Here is a 23,022-nt window from a genome sequence, read left to right as displayed (position 1 = left end):
AGAAATTGGACTCGCAGGGCAGGGTGTGATCATTTCATTCCACTGAAGAAGCATTTTGCCAAGAGATTAAATCACTACACACCACAGGCAGCCATTTACATTTGGTAAAAAGACGCTGTAATCTCCAAACAGCAGGAGCTTTTCTGATACATCCAAAAACTGATTTGAATTACAGAAATGAGAATAGCTCCAAAAGCAAATAAGATTGCATCTTGTTAGTATTTAACAGTTATTCCACTGGAGGAGCCTTAGTCCAATATATCCGGCTTCTGATTGAAAATGACTGGGGGTGTCTGATTTTAACAGGAGATATTCGAGCCCAAGCTGTCCGTCAATACACAAATGAGAGGAGTTATTGAGAGCATTAATATCTGAGCTGCCTGAGTGGATATGTATATGATTAAAGGATGGATGGCTGCACCTGTATAGCACTGAAGACTGAAAGCTCTTCCCGGTAAATTTAGGGGCCCTTTTGGTTTTATGGGGCCTTCAAATGGGATTCTTCTTCTGCATTCATAAAGAGACACCACATAAGCCCCACGCCTTTTGGTGTTTATGATGCCAGACATTCTACTTTCTTTTTTTCCATTGCCTGATGATTTAAAAAAAAAGGCAGTGGAATTTATTTAATTATTTATATATTTAATTATCTAGCCACTTTCTTCATATTTTTGTAATATATTTCGTAAATGTTGGCTCTACAGCAACATGTAAAAGCTCTGTAACAAAAACCTCCCATACTGTTGCTCGGTTTTGTCTCTACTTCACTCTATCTTGTCAGCCTATATAAACCAATAATTACCTTTTTTTTAACTGTATGTGGATTATATGGAAGTGGTTTTTCATCAGCTATAAAAATAAAAAGTCAGTCCCTTCCAGATTTTTTCAAATAAACAATGTAACTAATGGTGTAAGATTAAAAATCAAATAAGATGATACTGTTGTGATATGATCAACAAAATAACTAAAATGTCACGATTTACCCATAGTTTGTTTTGTACATTTTTGATAAAGGAAAAAATATATATATATCATCAGCTGTAGCCCCAGCTTCCGAAACTGAAAACCAGTGTTTTATACAACAAAACAGACCCAACAGAACCATCATACTACATACTACATGCAGGAGCAGTAGGCAGTATGCAGTGCCTACTACATAGCACATTCACACATAGTATGTAGTGGGCGGTTTGGAAAATAGCCATGATGTCTGTAAGCCTTTCTTTCTGCATCAGTTTTCTGCAGTTTTTCTCTGTGTTCTGTTTCCCTGTGGATGTGAGATATGACGTTGTTTGATTTGTTCCCACCCGTCCCATACATAGCCAATATGATGACCATTGAGTGTGAGAAGTTTCCAGCATGCTGCACTCAACACTCCGACCATTTTAAGTGCAGAAGCTCAGAAATTAACTGTGTTTGTCCATACTGTCAGTGTGAATGCACTTATGCTCTTATAATAGTGAGTGTAAGTGCAGGAGTATGTGATTTGTGATGCAGCTGTAGCTTCTGAGTAGTGTGTTAAATTATGCACTCAATACATGGTAGGGACTTCCTGACCTCTTTACTGCAGCAATGCAGCCTTGCTTGGAGCCGATCAGCCTTTAGCTCTGCTGAGGTGTCACTAAAGGATGGTTTGCTTTGATAGTGGCCTCCAGCTGGGTGTCTCTCATCTTTCTCAAATGTCCCACAGATTCTATGTGCTGTTCAAGATGGTCAAATTGGCAGACCAATCAATCTTAGTGATATCATGGTCTGAACGCATATGGTCACTGTGTGTGGAGGCCAAGTCCTGCTGGAAATAAAATAAGCATCCCCACAAAGCTTGTCTACAATGGAAGGATAATGTGCTCTAATATGTCCTGGTAAAAAGCTGCATTGACTTTGGAATTGACAAAACAGCAGATGATGAAATAGCACACCAAATCATCACAGACTGTGGAAACTTCACACTTGACTTCAAACACCTTGGATTCTTTGCTTCTCATCTCTTCCCTAGAATCATCGTGTGTACAGGGAGACTCAGGACCTTGATTTCTAAATTAGATGCAAACTTTTCTTTCATCTGAGTTAGACTTTGGACCTCTGAGAAACAGACAGGGTCTTTAACACTTTCGCCCTTTCCTGAAGACATCATGGTTGCTCTTGATGCACTGATATCACCCTTAGTCTGTTTCTTTTGAAGCCCTCCCAAGTTCTTGAAACAACTTTCTTTGACAGTCCTCTCATTAGTACAGATGGTCGTGTTGCTTGTGTACCTTTTCCTACCCTACTTTTTCCACTTAAAGGAAAAATTATCAAGTTGTAAACCTTTTTTTTGTTCTGTTTAAATAGATATTAACATAAACTGAAATATTAAGATAGTTATTAGGCCTTAAGTACTAATATTAAAATGAAGAAACATGTGTTAAATTTCAATGTATATGCTATGAGTACAAAATATATCCATATTTTTCTTAATGACTGAAGGAAATAAAACATTTTATTTATTTTTCTTGATGCTTGGCACACATCAAGCTCTGGGGGCAAACTTTATAAGTCTGTTAGTTTTTGTGAATTAGGAAGTTTCACAATCTATTTAGTTGATTACTGAACTTTTTACCAGTAGCACATAAACCTCTATGGTTTGATTGAAACAAAGGCAGTCAAGCATCATCGATTAGAGTTGTTTCATGGGCCATTTAAACTGTCACAGCACTGCACAGCTTTATTTTCACTCTAGTTTCATTTATAAAAAAAAAAAAAAACAAAAACAAAGAAAAAAACAAAATAACAAAAACAAAAAACAAACAAACAGAAAAACTGTTTTGCTGCTTATCAATAAGTTTACAAAAAGTTACAAATTGTTGAACAGCGTAAAAGAGCAGTTTTATTGAAATAGAACATCCATAACTCTTCTCTAGACCAACAGCTCATTCGTCACAGTGTGGCTGAAGTTAATGACGCCTACTGAATCCATGGGATAAAGAGGGATGACTAGTCCAAAGTGCATCGATGCAAGCAAAACAAGATCACACTAGTCTACAAATGATGGTAAAATTAAATCATATCAAATTACAGTCAAAACTGAGCGATATGCAAACATTGTAATGTGATTTTCTTGCAGTTTGTTGTATAATTGTAAATTATGGTCATTATCCCTCCATTTCTGTCTCAGTCATGCTGTGTAAATGTTTGTCTGTTTACTTGCAGTTAGAAAAAAAAAGATCTCAGTACAGTGTAATTTGATGCTGCATCCACAGCTGCAGCTCCACTCATGGGGTTTGGATTGGTGGAGGCCTGAAAACACTTTTGATTTATTGTGTGTACTGACTGTTAACAGCAGACCTGCAGGCGTATGATGTAACTTATCATGATCTGAACGTCATTCAGTCTCTGGTGTGTGAACAAAACTGGAGTCAGGGTTTTTAATGCAGTGTCAGGGTTTGTAGGCAGCAGACAAGTCCAGCTGAAAAAAAGGCTGTCAGGATCAGGTCACGGATGATAAAAGAATTATGGATGAAAGAAAGCACATGGACAAATTTATCACTGTACTGTTATATGTTTTTTCTCTTCTTAATACATCTGCAAATGTGAGATCTTCTTATTGATTACAACAGTGCCTCTCATTACTGAGGCACACCAGCACTGATGCCTCCAATGCCAAAGCGATGAAAGATGGAGTGACATGGTGAATAAAGTTGACGAAGAGTAGCACAAGTTAACCAAAAACTTAGACTGGGCTAAATAATCTGTTTAATCGAAAAATGGTCATCATTGCAGCAGGAACATTGAATAACTGTTGAAGCCAACAAATAGGGTGTCGCTTTGTACAATGTATGAAGAGTCTGAGCCTTTAACAGTCATGCTTTACCCATTATCCAACCTGTCATTCCTCAAAAAGACTGTTGCTTTTACTAGTCACAGGTATCCTTGCTAAAATAAAGCAAGATATTTGTGGAAGTTGTCAGTCATCCAGGTCATGGTGACTCAAGCTTAATCCAAAAATGAGTAGCTGGGCTTGAAGACATTTAACCTTTTGTCCAAAAGACAGTTGCCAAGTGCCTGTTATGTGGTGCTGAACATCAGTCATGTTGAGTACATAGATTTATAGCCTTACCATCACAAGTGCCACACAAAGGTCAAAGGGGAAGAGAGGAATTCTGAGCTTTTATTGTGATGGGAGCTGTAGAAACCGGGTTCAATAAGAGATAAAACACATTGAATGGGTAACAAAAAGGTAACTCCAGATAATGGCTTAAAAACAAGGTAATCTGCTTTCTTAGATTTTGAAAATAATTATAGTGTAACATTGCTAGATTTTCAGACAAAATGTGAGCAGAATGTGCGACAGTCCGACACCTGAGAAAAAACAAAAAGTTGTTTATCTTATTGCTCAGGGCTGGCGTTCACTGACGGTATTTACAAGGGCTGTCAGGATGGTGTGGAAAATTACAACCTTTCAAGAATTATTATCAGGAGTGGAATCATTTCAGGTTCAACCCTTGCACACATATTGTACAATACTGACAGGAATGGAGTTTTTACATGGAATCAAAATTCAGGGTCTAATTCCCCAAACATTAGTTCTGCCTTGAGCCCTGTGCAAATGAGAAAAGCAAGACTGTTTAGTACACCAAGCATAAAGTACAAAGGGTCATAAGCACCCCCAGCTGTGCTGCAGGGCAAACATTTCTGCACACCAATGCTCTTCACACATAACTAGATGTTGTACTAAGCTAAATTTGTTGCAGATTGGGCCATTTTGTGCAAAAGAACTTCAGTGCAGAAAATTACCAGTTAACTAAAGAACAAGTACTCAACAGAAAAAAGTTTTTTTCTCTCAGAATGACCTCAAATTATATATACTTGCACAAAATTCTTTGTACCTTTTAGTTAAAGAGTGAAAAACACAATTGTCACTGAACTTACTTAAAAAGACACAAAAGTAATGATTTGAGCTCTGTCCAGTGAGATTGCACAAGTTCAGTGCATCCGTGATGCCACAGGCTCATCTACACAATCAGATGCAAAGTAAAACCAACCTGCACAAAGCAGAAAAAAAGACCCATCTGCTCATAAGTGTGGTTGTGCTTGCATTTCAGTGGTGCTATATGCCTTGTTAATCAGACCTTGAAATGAAGCTGATAGCAGGAGAAGATGTGCAACTCTTGGCTGCAGTCCATTCTTTGTGATTTCATCCCTGAGTGTAATTTCATCAGCAGGCGCTGTTCTACCTGGGCTGCTCAAGGGATGGAGTCACGTTTTAGAAAGAGAGACTGGTATAAAATCTGTCAGAGCTGAACTTTGAGATAAAGTGGCAAATAAGCCGCTTCCCACCTGCTCATTATCTAAACCTGGTGACAATTGAAGCCTGTCAGCATGGGAGCCTGTCTGGGACATTACAGAGTGGAGGTGCTGACTCCACTTTTCTCCGGTTGGATAACAAGACCTTAATACACGGCTCTGCAAACCTTAATAGGCCTGTTTTTTTTTGTTTTTTTTTCTTTCTTTTTTTGATATATCAGGCATTGGTTTCATATATTTTGTGACAGAGCAGACAGCAGTGGAAGGTGATGTGCTTTTCAAAGCGCCATCAGAGTTCACATTCTTCAGGAAATTGCAGATTCTTTGTTCTGTAATGTGTCGTTAACTGTCCACAGGATTTAGAAAACAGCGAAAAACTTGCTGCGCCTCTGTGAAACCCATTTCCTTCGATGCTGAGGCTGTTGGGCTCTTACAACTTGATATTATATGGGATATTAATCTCAGCTTTGACATCTATAAACGCTGAGAGTAAGGCTCTTTGCCATTTGCAGGCACACTACACTTTCTGTTCTGCACCATCGTCCGTGACTGGGCTATATAAAATAATTTAATACATAAAATCCTGCTGCTCGCTCTGCATTCTGACAATGCTGACCATCTTGTACAAGAACAAGCTGTCCTGAAAAACATTTGCTGCCTTTGGAATAATTGGTTTTCTTAACCTGAACTTCTTATATCAGTAACAGAAACGTCACTTGTGTGAAGTGGTTTTACGCTTTTTGAAAGCATAAAAACCTTAGACAGGACCACTCCTTATATTCTTTATATATAATTGTCAAAATCTATTTTTTGCATTATGAAATCAATTATATCTGAAGATCATAAGACTCAGGCACTGCTAAATGATAGAATAAGCATGGTATCATCCAAAGATATTAACACCATAACAGCAAAACAGTTTCAGTTTTTGAGAGAAAAATATATTTTAATCTCAAATGAAAATTTTGAATTCAATATAGTGTTACAGAAAAAGACAAGAATCCCCCAAATCAGCAGACTTCATTGTCCAGTGACTGTGCATCAGTTAAATTTCATTGCAGCCAATCCAACAGCAAATTAAAATTTTGAGTTGAACCACAGAACTGACTAATCAACCAAATAGCTGCCAGATAATTTTACTAACTGCATGGCTAAAGAGAAATACATGCTGCTCAGTGTTGGGCACGAAATGACATTGTACCTGTGGCATTACTGAAGTACCTGTAGCACATTATCCAGTGACATTACATTGCATTATGCTATTTACTTAACTTTACTCATGTTAGAAAACATGGACGTAGCCTCCGTGACATCACGCGTCTGTTCCTGGAACAATCCGCAGACGTGGATAGACTAACAAGACGCTCATGTCAAGTTTTATTCACATTGTCAGATGTATTTTTTCTTTACAAGTCTGATGTTTTTATCCTAATTCTTACAAACTGAGTTTTGTTCTTTAGTATTACTGATTTGTTGTTGATTTATTACAGTATATTTAGATACAATATTTCCATAATATTGTCAAAGAGCAACAAATGAGGTAAGAATGTGCAGAGAACAGATGTATTGTGTTTGTGGTTGAAGCTGAACAAATTGACTTATGTCTGCAGTGCCGGAGGTTGTGTCTTCTCTGCAGTTTCTCAGAAAAGAAACAGACAGATTTCTTAAAAATTTAAACTTTCATAAAAAAAGTAGACCAATCATATTGTGTTGTCTTCTTGTTTCTGGTGTTTCTTAGTTTCCTCTGTCAGTTCTTCAATTGACACAGATGTCTGAGCTGAGTTTTAGGTTTCTTATCACACACAGTGCAGCAACACATTTTCCTCTTTATGGAAGAAAGATCTGTCTCTGGAATGATGTGGTTACTTGGCTCCACATTAACTCTGTATGATTTAATGCAGAATATACTGTTGGGTGCATACATGGATGCATTGTTTAAATGCAGATTTTTAATGCCTCTGTGAACTGAACACAGAACATTTCTATTTCAATGAACACATCCGTTAGCTGAATTTTTCTCCTTTTTCTCACATCTCTCCGACTCCAATGCTTCCCACTCAGCTCGACTCTTTGTCTCGCTACCACTATCGATCTCAGTGACACCCAGCCCACTCTAGTTGACCCTCTTCCACTTTCTTCTTTGCCTCCTCCACATAATCCCAGCTTCTCTGTATTACTTTTTGCACATTCTCTCAGCGTCATTGTCTCATTTCATTGTCCTTTATCACATTCTTCCTCTCTCTCTTCTGTATTCCCCTCTGGTGTCTTCTCCTCCCCTTTGCCTCTTTGTCCCTTTTCTCTATCCTAAACATCCTCCTTACATCATCCCTCACTGGCATGAGCCTCACCCTCTTCTCTCTTTCTCGTTAATTCACATTCTTACTGCTCGCAATTTGCGCCCTCTCCCACCACTTTGCCTTCCCCTTGTTCTTCAATTTTACAAGGTTAAGTTATGATTTGTTGAAGTCAACATCTTGTAATGGCCCTGGGGGAGCACCCTGCCGCTGCGCTGTGCCTTCAGCCAAGAATGAAAAGTGATCCCAGCGCTGGTCTGTATGCTCGCCAGACTTTGACATTAATGCAGAGGAAACTTTGGATTTCAAAACAAGGGCGAGCAATATCACAAAGACAGCGTGTATTTGTTTTATTCATGCATATGCGGATATTTCTGCATTCCATTTACAAAATAAAACATGCAAATATCAGTAGGCTTGTTTTTATGTTGGATCTTATTCAGCAGGTTATTTCATCATCATGTAAAATATAGATGTTTTAACATAAACCTAAAAACTATCCATGCTCTTTCTCCTCCAGGTGGTCGACAGGGAAAGTTACCGGTTACAGCGCTGGAGGCTTTTGACCTGGAGACAAAGAGCTGGACTCGTTATCCCTGCATCCCAAGCCGGAGGGCGTTTTCCTGCTGTGCCGCCAATGATCGAAGCCTCTTCAGCCTGGGGGGCCTCCAACAGCCGGGACCACATAACTTCTACTCCAGACCTCACTTTGTCAGCACCATGGAGGAGTATGATGTGGATCAAGGTAAGAGCTAAGTGAGCAAAACAGTGACTTAAAATACTGACTTGTGACTTTTAGAGCAGAGTTCATGGGTGCAGAATAATGGGATGCTACACAAGTGAGGCTGAGAGGGATGGAGTTGTGACAGGGTTTGTGTGTGTGTGGTAAGAGTTATCACTGACCATTCAGACTGTTATGCACTGCTTCCAAAACATGGCTTCCTTTATAAATACAAGGCAGACAATGAATTTACACTGAACATCAGTAACACAAGAATAAAAAAAAGTGAAAGTCATGTGTTGCAGTGACACTTTCTACTGACTGTAGAAAAAGTTTTGGAGCCTCCTTGGGAAGAATGCATGCTGAATTGCTCTCTTGGGAGCCAAAACACATGCTAGAGTGCCCTCCTAGCTGGTCAAAACATGACAAACTGCCCCATTTAGAGGCAAAAATGCACACTGAAGTGTCCCTGAAAACATGCAGAACTAAGTGCTCTCTTCAGTTGCAGGAACATGCTGTATATGTCTCTTTTTACCCCAGCCCTTCAAAAAGTCTGTGCACACCAATGGCTAAGACCACGAGGTTAGGTCAGTGCATCCAACATGGTGTCTGCTATTTTTGGGCTTCATCACTTCCTCTCAGAAAACAATACGTGGTGTCCCTGAAATGTAGACCCATGTTTTATTTGTTCTGTTTGTATCTCAAAGTAAACAACATTTTATAATCCAACCAAACTGATTAATGATTGCAGTGTTTGTTTTAACCACTTGTTTGTGGTTGAAAAGTTGGTAGGGATTGCAAATATGCAAAACAGTAACACTGCTGTGGAGCCTAAGCTCATGTGACATACATAGGATTCTTACAAATTGTTACAGCATTCTTTTTACTGGATGATTCTTGTTGACTGTGGCTGGTTAAACTTTGTCAACCAGCTTTTTGTATTTCATTTCCTTTTCTCTCTGCAAGACAGGAAATATGAGACAGGAATGACAAGTAGATTTTTAGACCATGCAGGAGGAAAGAGTGCTACACCAGGGCTGTAGAGGGGCCGGTCATAAGTCATTACTCAAAAATGATAGAAAAGACAAGTCATACATTCACAGTCCTAATGTGGAAATTACTTTTCAGGAACATTTTTCAACCACAGGGTCAGAGCACAACACTTTGAGGTCAAAACATTGAATAAATGAAATTAATTTTACTTTTAAAAACAAGTTTCTGACCTGTCATTCTGTCATTTTTCAGGGATTATGATTACAGATGTTGACATATTTACAGAGGTAATTCATTCTAAGTATGATTTACAAGGATACAGAAAAAGAGAGACCCAGCCTTGAATGCACCCAAAGTGGCTGTTGGAGGTTTTCATAATATGCATAATGCACCCTGAGGTAGTTTAAACAGAGTAAGAATATGATCTGTTCTCTGCTGATAATCACACCCTGATATGGGAGGATTATACATCATTTGAGTAAGATTGTATCAAAACAGCTATAAAAGAGTTTTTCCTCCCTGTGAGATTTTTTAGTGTGAGTTCTGCCTCACTTCAAGCTCTGTTTCAGAAAAACACGACTGATCAATTCATATCTGAAATGTGGCAAAAACTTTTTTTTTGCTTTAAGGATGCACTAATGCTGTAAATTTGAATTACTGTGTGCTTAGATACCTTAACATTAGTGCTGCATTCTGCTGAACTGTGAATGCACCCTGAGACAGCTGATTTAGCGTCACCTGAAAAACAAGTTAATAAGCTTTAATAAACCAAAGCTATTATTTTTGCTTTTATGCCATCATCACATCATTTGCCTCAAATCCAATCTTTAACACCATAAACACAGAACAGTGTTCTCCTGGCATATATTGCACTGTAATTATAGTGAAAATGATCTCATATTTGAGATTAGTTACAGCAGCTTCATAAAACAAATCATAGCCTCCATGGCAAAATGCTAGGAAGGCACTCATTTATATCTCTCTTTTTAAATGTGTTTAGTCATCAGTAAGGTTAACCTTCAATGTAACTTGACAAGTTGTCAATACCAAGGGTTGAATAACTCAATTGAATTAACTCTGCCCTTAGATATACAAATTTACAGTTCTACAGTTTCATTCAGCATAAGCTTTTGTCCAAAGCGACCTACAACACAAGCAAGAATTTTGACCAAAAGGAAAACCTTAGAGTTAGTGCAACAAAGTGCAACAAGTTATTTGGCTGCAAGTGCTGTTATTAAGTGCAAGAAGATTTTTTCCCCAATGTAGAAATTTGTGTAATTCTAAAACTTGAAATAATCCATATGGGTAAATTAAAACAAATTCAACCTACATACTTTTTTTTTCAATGAAGCGAGCTATCAAGACTTAAATCAAATTTGCAACCAGGCTGTGGACAAACTTGATTTCAGTGTAAAAATTGGAAATTATGATGGAATTTCCCTACCTTTGACATCAGCCCCATGTGGATGCTTGATGTACAGCAGTTTCAAACATTTCTGTTGGGAAATCCAAAGGAAAATCAGGAGGAGGACCCAGTTTTAGATTAAAGAAAAAATCCTCTGTAATTTAACGAAACTCAAAACTGTTTCAAAATCCAAAAACCAAAAAAACTTGAGAAAACTTACAAGGAAACATGGGTGGAATCAGAAGACAGGGGACAGCAAACACATATCAAAACAGCAAATGCGGCAGGCTACACCATGAACTGACACAGAACTCAAGAAACACAAAGGCTTTAAAGGCAGTGGGACATTTTAAAAACAGGTGCTGAACAAGATGTAGGTGAAACCCACAAGGGCAATCAACAGGAAGTAAACTCAAAGTGAACATGAAACACAAGGGAAAACACAAAAATAACTGAGATTAACACAGAAAACACAAGACAAGTAACACAAAGAATAACCAGAGAAACACTGGAAGACTGAAATGAAAGTAGCCTAAACTTAAAACCAGAAATCAACAAAAAGCAAACTCAAGACAGAATCTTTACACGTTTCCATATCTGCTTTATGTTTCATCACTGGAGGTCTCTTTGTATTACTAACACATAATTTGATCTATTTAGCACATTGAGATGAAAAGCGTTTGTACCGCAGTTGGTACTGCACTGTAAAGCCTCTTCACTCACCAATGCCAGGTTTACGACACAAAAATGAAGAGTGTTCGGTTTAGGATGGGAGATTCTGCTTCATTCCAGGCCAAAACATTGCTGATTCTGGCTGACTGCACAAACTGAACACCATCAAACAACAGGGCAGTATTAGCAGAGCAGAAACAGATTCCTCCCTGCTCGTTGACATTTGATGCAAACCCCTGCTTTTGTTTGAGATTCTGACAGAGAGGTGCACACAGTGAGACAATCTCAGTGAGAAGCTTACGGTGATGTGCTGCTGCAGAGTCTGTTCGTTGAAAGGCTTTGTGCAATGACTCACGGTCAGCAGCAGCAGCTTCAAATGCTTTAAACTGCATGAATATCTTTCATATAGGCAGATAAGTATTTAACTGTCGTTCTCTGAGGGTCTTAAACACTGTTCTCACACTTTGATGCTGCTGCCAATCTGGATAGAAATGAATTGATAAGAACTCTCAATAATTCTCATCATAGAAAATTTTTTATTTTTTGCTAAGTGCTTTACTGCATACCTACTAATTAAAAAGTGTGTTGGTCTGATCGATATTTTGTCCTCTACTAATGCAAAGTTCAAGATAAATTTAAAGTTTGCATGATGAATGAATACAAAACATTTCTATTAGTGAACAATTTATTCGGCAGACCTTTACTTCAAATTCCCTTTTAACTTCTCATAATCCCTCTTACTCCCAATTCCCTTCTCTCTGGAGAATTTGTGCCTTTTTTCAAAGTTAAAATCAAAGTATTGCAGATGCACAAAACTGCACTTCCTTAAGTGTCTAGGCAGAAAGGCTCTTGACCAGCTTTTGGTCTAACCAGTGAAAAACTAACAGACTTGATGTCAATGCACCAGTGTAAAATACCAACACCCACTTTGCTAGAGGTGGCAGATTGTGTCCTTATTAGCTACAGGAGAAATCATGTGCTATTTACTGGCTGTATGTCCACTCAGTTCTCTACATTCAAATTAATTAAAATGCTGTTAATCCATTCCAGACCCTCAAAAAACACCACATTTTTTTTGTTCAATGTCTTAAAAAAAAAAAAGTACTCATAAATAATGATTATTCTATAGAAACACAATACCATAGAATTTACTGTAAAAAAAACAAACAAAACAAAACAGTTTTTATTTAGTATGATGCATAACATTAACAGTGGAGTTTCCTAAAATTAGTTCGGTAAGTGTCATTAAACAGCACCATTATGCCATCTGAAGCTGGTTTATAACCTGAAATTTAGCTGTCAACCCCTAGCAAAAAAAATCTGCAAGAGACAGCTCATATCTTGAATAAACCTGTTTGTTGGGACACTTGAAAGTCAAGGTAAAACTCTAACTGTCTTTACAGCACAGCACATGTTTCCAGCCTGGTTCCTTCTTGGTTTACACATACAGAATAGGGGATGTTTTTGTTTTGTTTTGTTTATCTTTTTTTTCCAATCAATCATACATATTTGTTGAGTCAAGTTTGCAGCCTGGTAAGCGATTGATCTCAGTCTATTGTTGTTTTGATCCTTTCATAAAGGCTACACTGTTCAAGCAATGAAACTCTGATAAACCAATATTATGCTACTTACCAAGGAATTAACAATAGAAATAGAAAGAGTGACTAATATGAACGATTAGTGAGCTGGCAAACATTATCACAGAGACAACACTGGTGCTTCAGTCAGTGCATATTTAGATTAAATGCCTGTGTTGCTGTCTCCTAAATATGGATGACACATATGTTGTTGTTTGCCAGAAAAACTCTATGAGGTGTGTACTCATACGGTGTTTCCTTCTGGTTGCAGAAGGAAACACCGTATGAGTTTTTTATTACAGACACAGACAAACCCTGCAACAATGCTGCTTCACAGCTCAAGCTCCCTGACAGGCTGCATTCAGTTTGCTTTCAAGTCTCATCGTCTCCTGAGAGAGGTGAGCTAACAATGAGGCCCGGTAGTTGAATAAAGACCATTATCCCTAAAAGCCCCCTGCATTAAACTTGACTGAGGGGATCCACAGACACAAACAGATCAATCTGATGTTGAACTGGGAGCTGACAGGCATGGAGTGTGTGAAAAGATGCACCGTTAGAGTAGATGGATGGAAAGTAGCTTGATTTTACACAAACTATATGTTTGAAAAGTTAGGGGAATAAAGTTAGTATTGTGTGAATTTTGAGGCTGTAAAATCTTGGCAAATAAGACAGTGTGAAAGATTTTACAGTCAGAGGACCGATTAAGAGTAGTATACATCTTTTTAGGTCCAATTTAAAAAGCCCCCTTCATTCCATGGTCATATTTGCATATATTCAAACCATGACTTTAAAACAAAGTTTAAGTCTCATCATTCATGGGTTTCTAAAGAGACCAAAGTGAAGAATGGCAGGATCCATATTGAGGTCTAAATTTGGATCTTCTGAAAGCTCATTTATTTTATGTCCCCCTTCCCACACCTTATGACTTCATGAGTTGCTATAAAACTTTAACAGTCATAGTTTAATGTCAAAGTAATCTGTTGCAAAGAGTTATCTTTGCTTCCTGCAGAAATTACTTTTTTTTCTCTTAAGGTGGACCATCTTTACAAAAGACATCATGCTTGTCCTAGAAATGTCTCCAGAAGATTATTCAGGCCTACAAAAAAGACAAAACACTAAAAGTACAAACTCTGTGAGGCATTTTGCTCAGCCTGAATGTATGTGTGCACGCTTTTATATACTTTAGTTTATTATTAGGTTATGCGGGCTTATACCGGGACCGGGGAAACTAATTTTGGTCCACCGCATGTCTTTACATGTGTGAAATGACAATAAAGCTCCTTGAATCCTTGAATCCAACTGTGTTTCTCTGGCTCTTGCGCCTGGGCTTGAGGGGTGCAGCATGTTAACATATTTAATGGATGTCCCCATGATATTATTCAGTCATGGAGGGAAACTTAAATGATGGAACCTTTGTGCAGCAGCGTGTTATTAAAAAGTCCGACCTGATGTGGGAAGAATCACTTGTAAATATTATAGATCAATATTAATAATTAGCGAATATCATCATGATTAAGATCCTTTGCAAATGTAAACAGCTTCCAGGGAGGCAGAGAGAGACAAAGGTGTTTAGGTGAGAGTCTGTTATCATCATTTCAGGGAGAGTCAGGGAGATTTCAGCTTAGCAGAGTGAAGCAGTAAAGCTTTAAAAAAAATATCACAGGAAATAAAAATATCGCAATGTAATTTTACCCAATATTGCGCAGCCAGAGGTGGGGCTGCTCTTACCAGCTCGTCCACTGTTTGCCTATTGTGCAAGGCAGGTTTTCCACCCAGAGATAATTTGGGCCTAAGACTGGTCTGAAAAAGGACTTTTGTTTTCTGTGACACTTTTTTTTTTTTTTTTTAAGAAAGGATGCTAACAGAAACTACTAATTTTGGCAAAGTGTCAACTGACAAAGAGAAATATGCAAGACTCTTCCCTGGCATCCCCAGTAACTTTGGTTTTCAGGATTTAAACAGAACATTATGCTTTTGAGAGGAAACACTTATTCAGCATATTATTCATACATTAGTACAAAAATAAAGTTGGTTATCTATTCTGTAGGTATAAGTTGGTCTATTATTTTTATTTCTTGTGCAAGGGATAAAAGAACAAAAGGTGCTGATGTGATTTACGTACCTCGAAATGTTCAGTATGATATCCTCTAGATAAAGTGAAATACTGAGAGCTTCATCTTACGTGTTAAACACATGTTCAACTTCCAATATATCAATATATACAATATAAATCCCTCACATGTAGGATGTAGGTGGGTTGACATTTTATCTGCATATGAGCTGGAAAGGTTGACTCTAGTCCTCCTGTGTGACTTTAACCGTACAAAGTATGTGAATGTGTATGTGTCATGTGATTTATTCATCTGTCACATGTGTGTTTCAGTGCATGTATAACTAATTTCCTGGTCTTGCAGTTGCTAGGATTTAATGCTCTATCCTCTCCTCTCTTTCATTTTTGTTCCTTTGTGTGTGTGTGTGTGTGTGTGTGTGTGTGTGTGTGTGTGTGTGTGTGTGTTGTCGTTGTCATGAGCACAAAGATCAAAGATCCCAGAGCAAAGACATGAGTGAGCGTAGCATGGAGCTAGCCTTCAAAGCAACAACATTATAACCAACAACAACATATGCAAATGTAGTGTCCTCCTGAGGCTTTAGACACAGCACTTCCAAGTGAGAGGATCACAGAGTGTAGAAAGGAGAACGAGTTATGAAAAGACAGGAAACACTGCAGCACACTTTGGTTTATTCACTCTATGTCAAATAGTGATTTTGAGGTTTAGTAAAGCTTATCCAGAGAACAGTCTTGGCACCTGGGAACTGAACCACCAGTGGGCATGTGTGAGCTCAGTCCACCTAAATGTGCCCACCTGATCAAAAGTTTGAAAGGATGTGAAGGGGCTTGTGCCCAGTAAAAACATTTCTATGGCTCCGGCATAAAAAATAAAAAATGACTCTGGAAAAAAACAGTTCAGTCATTTTTTTTTCCAGACATATTTATTGACTGCAGAGGTAGTAAAGCAATGAATACTTTTGCTTATTTCATAACTATTTCTTTAAGTGATTTCTGTAAAAATCAGTCACTAAGTGTGCTCAAACATACTTTTGCCATTCTCTCAGAATTATGAAATCAAACCTCACCCGTCCCTCAACTGTCTCTTGATAACAGATGATGAGTAGTCAGTTTCCTGTAGTTTTACAGCTGCCTTACCATTAGCAAACTCTTCTACTTCTAAAGGAAAATATTCTCCATTAGAGTTGGATATGGAGAAAATATGACAGGATTTTTTAATGGCTGCACCTGGATCTGGACTTTATCAGGATTTTGTCTTGTGATCTTTTTTAAGGCTATTTTGACCTGGGAACAACATCTTTATTGTGAAACCAAAATGTTTCTTATCCTGCATTCTGAAAATTATTTCTTGACCAAATTTTGCTCCATTTCAAAACTTAAACGTAGTCTTGTTTCCTCCTAAGTTATTTTTTTTTTGTACTCTATTCTGGATATTGATGGAGCACATTTTCACACCATGATAAATAGATTCATTTACAGACATCAGCTGTAAGAGTTGTTGAGTTTCTGCAGAATGTACAGAGCTTTAATGTTACATAAGTAGCCTATGCACAGTCCAAATGTAGTTTAGGTAGACATTGCTAGATGTGCTTTGATTTTTGTTTGTGTGCTTGACAAATGTAAATAAAATGTAAATGTTGACATGATTTAAAATATGATTACCATAATTTATACATTTTAAGATGAAAGCTGGGGGCCGTACAAAAATTGACCTTTGCCATAATTGGCCCCTAGGTCTAATTTTGGACTTGGCTTAGACTTGGACTGTGCTCAAACATGATTTTTTTTTTCCTCCTCAATTTTCTGTCAGGTGGTAGGGATACACAAAGTGTGGTCTTGTACTATTTTTAGCTGTCAGGTTGCTGTTTTAAGTTTTAAGCGCATTATATAGCAAACTAACCTGAAGGTGTTGCTCCAACTGGAGCCCCTCAGCTGGGGGAGCAGCTGTGCACCACGTCTTCATGATGGCTCTTCTTTTAGGGGAACAATTCACCACAGCTGCCACCAATAATGCTATGTACATGGACCCAGAGGTTGACAACCTTTTACAGAACATTACCCAGCCTTTGTATACAAATCCATCAGAGATGGAAAAACTGTGAAATCTCCCATTTAGGCAAAGCTGGCAAATTGGTATCTCTGCAAACCAGAAACACTGGTGCAGTCTGAGTGTTTCCTGCTACTGGACTGATTGTGGCTTTGCTCCCTACTGACACATGACTATACCACTCACAAAAACAGGAAAAAAAAAAAAACAAAGACACTGAGTCTGAAAAAATTTCTGTCAAGACTTCTTATTGCAGCAATTCAGAAGTTTGAGCCTCACTCAGAATTAAGAAAATAATGTTGTGAGCCTGCTCCATGTTAATGTTCAGCATGTTAAATAGTTTTTATGTCATTTTTTTCTATAATTAAACATTTGAAAAGGACACATTTCTTTCTTTCTTTCTCTCTTTCTTTCTTTCTTACTTGTTAATAAAGAAGTACAGTTTATTACCATTAATTTTAGCAAGTATCTAAGGAATTATTTGTTAACGTTTCCAAAGGGGAAAGGAAAACACTTGGAATTAGCATCTCTGATGGGCCTTGTCAAACGCCTCACAGCTGTCTTCTTTGTCCTTGTTTTATTCAGGAACAATCAAGCAGCTCTAATGAATATAATGCTCAATAAAGCAGACCTACTGACTGTACAGAGGGGTTTTTGCACCATCATCACCCTGTCAAACACCCATACAGCACTTGGTTGGCATGTCAGCACACCTCCAGACAAAAATGAAGCAGATCAGCTGCAAAATGACAGTCTTCAATAGATGCCAATGTGACCACATATATACAACACGAACAGGTCCAGAGAGATTAATGAGACGGAGGAAATGTTGAGGTCAGGCTGACATAACATCATGTTTTCAAATAACACCTCATGCTGGCAGATATTTATAGACTGAGAACGCTACTGAGGCATTTGCCCTTTAGGCCAACGTTGATGCTTGTCTTGTCATCCGACAAATACCTGGTTGTTGCAGCTGCTGGCTGACACATTACACTCAGTTTAAGCAGTTTTCTGTCTCTCGTTTTCACTTTAGGCTGCAGTATCATACTGACCAAGTGTCTCTGGATCTACTCAAATGGAATGAGGCAGAGCAAGTAAAAGCAAACAGGAACCCACTGCATGTTTGAAATTACACAGTTAGGCACTTCACTGACTAACACTTGCGCCTGTTTTTAATTAATGAATGTTTTAACTTTTATTTTGAGGCGCTTATTTCTGACAAAGAGCAGGAAGGAGAGACTGAGGAGAATCATTGGTTTCCAGACTATAACTAAAATTATGTTCCAGGCAGCATCAAATAGTTCCCCACCAATCTAGGGTTGTTTTAGCCACATAGAAACTTGCCTGTCCATGTTATTCTTTATTTTCCTCAAATTGACAGGACCTATGATAAGAAAGAATGAAGAAGACATGTTCCAAAGGGTCACGGGGTCATAGCCCAGCTTGTGAAGTCCATTGTCAATTGGACTTTGCCTCTGAACACTGGCTGCCTGCTCCACCGGCTGAGCCAAACCGGAGCCCACACTGCTGGCTTTTCAGGGATATAATTGCTGTGACTTTTCCACAACATATGTCCATTCTCCCGGTTCATGAATGCTGTGCTGCTTGTGAAAGGTCATAGTTAAACCTACAGTACTTTCTATTCATTAACTTTATTCAATGTGACTTTTATAGTTATTGTGACATTTATTATTTTTTAAGCCAATCTCAACCAACACAAACCAACAAAATATAAATTCAGAACATGCTATGGCTGGAATTTAGTCTTGCTTTTTTAAAACACAGTAACTTGACTACATACTTTCTGGGCCTGGTTCACTAAAGGGGTGACGTGACTTTCGTGCTTACAAATCCTGTGCAAATGGGCCAAATAGGCATTGTATAATTTCCAAAGCACAAAGAAAGAGTTAAATGTTATAAACCACACTGCAGAGCAGCGTCTCTAAGCATCAACTTTTTTTTTTTTGCATATCTATAAATGAGCAACTCATTCATTTTAAGCGAAACAAGCCCTGTTAACATTACTTTGAATTTCCTTTCATGATAATAACCAGAGGACAAATCATTTTGGAGCTGTGTAGGGCTCAACATACAAGCTGTGCCATGGTGCACGACACAGGGATATGCGTATGTTATAGTATTTTTGTTCATTTTGAACAAGCTGTATTTTGTAACCCAAATTATAGTATCTTAGATCTTGAGTTTATGCAAACCAGGTGAGCAAGAGGTAGAACTTTCTTCAACATCTGGTTTCCCAGCTTTGGTGGCACAATAAGTCAGGAAATCTTGTGTTCTTTTTTCCCCAAGAAATTTCTTGCAATTTGCCAGACAAGCCATTCATTTTGATGAATTAAGACTGTCCTTTGGCTATCCTGTGAGACATCTTGGATGAGGATGATGCCAGGGTTGATTTAGTGCCATCAGATATTGGATTTTGTTCAGTGGGTTTGAATTAAGAGACATAATTTCCTTGACATTGACAAATCAATAGTGGGGTTCCTTGATCTCTGAAACTCAGATAAAGCCAAGACATCAGTATGAGTATTTTAAAGTTAAAGCTATGTTACAAATTGTGCAGGTAAGTTCCCCAATGGTTCTTTGAAATGTCATTTTGTCTGAAGATGAATGAACACACACGAATTAGTAATGTGCGTGTGACAGTATGTTTTTTGAAAGTGTGGGGTGATGTGAAAAACTGAGCACTTGTTTTTTTTAATCTACATTTAACCTGCCCCAACACTCCATTGACAAGCACACAGCTGAAAGCCAGAAGAGCCTGAGGCTGTGAAGTCAGGAGCTGCATCTGATCCTGACTCTAACCCTCAGGTTCCCAGCTGTCATCTTACCACACTCTTGTTCCATCTGTCCGAGGAATTGAACTGCCAACCTTCCAGCTAATGCTCTGGTTCTCTAACCTCTGTGCTGTATGACACTCAAGTTGCCACCAATTATTTGATTGTACTGGCTCACTGTAATGAATCAGGCTTAAATAGGCCTTGTGTGTGTGAGAGTGTGAAATAGCTGCTGTGTGATTATTCTCTTTAATAGAGGTTATAACCTTCTGGGCCTTTGCTGATACTAAGCGGGTTCATTACCTGTTCATTTTGTACACTCTGTGAAATGTTTTAATCATAGTGATTTGCATACAAATGTCCACATCAGCATTCAGTGCTGGAGAGAAGCAGAGCAGCTGGTAGGGTTAATGGATGTTCTAGTTTTCACATGTCTGCGTGGGAGATACAGAAACTTCTGCTTATAGAAAGACATAAAGAGGTGTTCACCCTGGGCAAGTCACTCTGTCATAAAAGATTAAGTGATAAAACAAATTCTGCTTATGTACATTTTGTGTCTTTTTAGGCTCAAACACCTTCAAACATCCTAACCATGATATGATAAGGACTAAATCAACATGTTGTTGCCTTGCTGAGCTAATACATTTCCACCCTGCTTTGGTCAAACAGACAGTGACATGTCCATCTGCAAGACCTTTGGTCTTACTGTGAGATTGTCCATGAGAAGAGAACTAAGAAGTTAATTTTATCTAAGTTGTTCTATTTGTTTGAAAAGGATAAAGTTACAAAGGACATTCTAATTTAAAGATGCTATGAGGAAGATTTGTTTTAATTGCACTCCCTCGTCCCCTTCTGGTTTGGAGTCTCCACACACCGTATATTACTTTCAGTGAGGCATGTGTTTGTTTTGGAATTAAAAGGAGATCAGATCAAAACTAATTTTCTTTGTTCAAGACAACTTTTTACTGAATACAACAGGCTGAGGTAAGGGACTTATCAGTTCAGTTACATAGTGCTATGGTTTGAAATGTGACATCAAGCCGGTTATATCTTAGCAACATCGACAGCCCGGTGCTCAGACGTGTCCATAGGCTAGGCAATGTGACAACAAGCAAACACTGTTCTTTGTATGTAGTTTTGTAGCTATTTATATTTAGCACAGCATATCTAAGACATGTCCGCAATCAGGCATATATCTAGAAGGTAGACTTTTAAAAGATCACTTTCAAACTCCCCACAGCACCTTTAATGACAGAATAAGCTGTTTGGAATGGGCATTGAACATTTGTCAAGTTTTCCATGGCTGCAACCCATATACTCAGCTCTGCTGCCCATCCCACGAATGCATGTTCCTGACTCATGTGACATCATTTTAAAAAGAAAAAAAAAGAGGCTTTGCAATGGTTTAAGACTTATTGCCAAGAAGTAATGTTACCACAAGGGAATAAACTATATAGAAATTTGAAATCTTCCTAACTGTTAGTTGGTATGAGTAGAGAACATTGCTGTTATCTGTCTTCACAGATGTGATTTGTGCTTCAATATTAGACACAAATTGCCCCAAAACCTACAACTAATCTCCTTAATAAACTATTTAGTTACATTGTACCTTAATTTTAAACTTTTCTTGAAATTGACAGTTATAATCAGTAGCAGCATCCTGCAACAGCTCTGATTAACAATGGAAAATGAGTCTTTATCAACAGTCAGTCACTAAAACAAATGTATTAACAAAAGGACAGAAAACCAGAGAAATATGTCATGGTGTGGTGTTAGTTTTGTTTTTCTACATTTCAGACACATTATTTTAATGTCCTCCATTATTTTAAACTCTTGATCTTCGTACTAATACATCTTTGCCTGCATAGACATTTCCTGCTATCACACTCTGCTCTTGAGACCCTCTAATGAAAATGAAAATGACAAAGACTCGGCTTTGGGTGAAATACTGTAATTAAAATCTAATCTGGAATGTAAAGTGATGACACTTTCACAGGGACATGAATGACGAAAGGTTTTACCCTTGAGCGGCTACTTTACACCCACTTGTCCTTTATAGACAGTGAATTAGCAAGTACTTTGGGATATTTACACTGTAGAGAGAAATGCTAAACCCACTCGCCATCTGTGTATGTGCATGTGTTGGTGGTGATTGGTATCTACTGATGTTGGTAAGGCTTGTTATCCCTTTCACCTTACATTTCCTGCTCTTGTCTCTGCTACCTGATCCAGGTCATTGATTTGAAATTTTCTGTCTCTTTTCTCAGCTTAGAAGTCATACAAGGTTGAGCCGAGTCTCATGGGAAAGTTATTATGGATTTTGGAGTTCACACGTGGTAAAGCTTGATCTCTCATTCCTGCCAACCTTCTTCCCAGAAATGGCGTGCAGAGCAAATGTTATATCAACCCATTCTCATCTTTAAGGCTATTTTTCTTCTTCCCTTCTTCCCTCCCACCTTCCTCTTCTCCTCTTCCTCTGTGAAAGATGTCAGGAGTGAAGGTTGCACAGGTGATCTGGTAAATTTATCCTTTTCAAATTCAATTTTGACCTCTTGAAGGATCTCTCCAACCAATCTGAGCCGCACAGGCTGCAACATAAACTCTGCAAATGACAAATGAAGATCGAATTTTCACAACGACAATGAAGCTTTCAAATATTCTATGGCAGCTAAATGACACATAAGGGTCATTACATAGTGGCCTTGCTTATGACACAAATGGGTTAAGCAAGCAGAAAACCAACACCAGATTTATTTGTTTTTACTTGACCTTTATTTAACCAGGTTAGTCCCATTAAGATTAAAAAACCTCAAGGGAGTCCTGGCTAAGACAGACAGCAGCAAAAAAACAAAGTTACAGGCAGAAAATAAAAAGACAGACAAAGCACAACATAATGGAATAGAATAGAACCTTTTGAAAATAGAAAGATAGAGGAAGCAGACCAAGAATTGCCTTATAGATGAAGGTATACAAGTGTGTGAGCCTGTGGGTCACCAAAGTGGGCCATTCAACCTGAGAGTACAATTTAACAATTTTGTAATGAACCTCATAGATTCATCATAGGCAGTATCAACCATAAAGAGACACTGTGAAGAGGCATGCTTCTACAAAAGATAACTGTAATCTAAAACAGGTGTCAGAAAATAGTTACAGCAACAAGCCACTTT

The 23,022-nt window shown here is 38.1% G+C and overlaps 1 protein-coding gene across 2 annotated transcripts in view; it reads left to right on the top strand.

Annotated features, from left to right (window-relative positions):
* klhdc8b (kelch domain containing 8B) overlaps positions 1-23,022 on the top strand; it is a 219,358-nt gene that overhangs the window by 152,671 nt on the left and 43,665 nt on the right. For both annotated transcript variants that reach the window (XM_074680905.1, XM_074680904.1), the window contains one exon: positions 8,098-8,322. In XM_074680905.1, coding sequence (XP_074537006.1) covers positions 8,098-8,322 — 225 coding nt within the window. The remainder of the gene's footprint in view (positions 1-8,097; positions 8,323-23,022) is intronic.

The sequence above is a fragment of the Halichoeres trimaculatus genome, unplaced genomic scaffold, assembly GCF_033239565.1.
Source record: "Halichoeres trimaculatus isolate MK-OKI-2021-1 unplaced genomic scaffold, fHalTri1.1 fHalTri1_scaffold_11, whole genome shotgun sequence".
Taxonomy (NCBI): Eukaryota; Metazoa; Chordata; class Actinopteri; order Labriformes; family Labridae; genus Halichoeres; species Halichoeres trimaculatus.
Note: the sequence above shows the minus strand (reverse complement) of the source record. Positions and strands in the feature narration are given on the sequence as shown.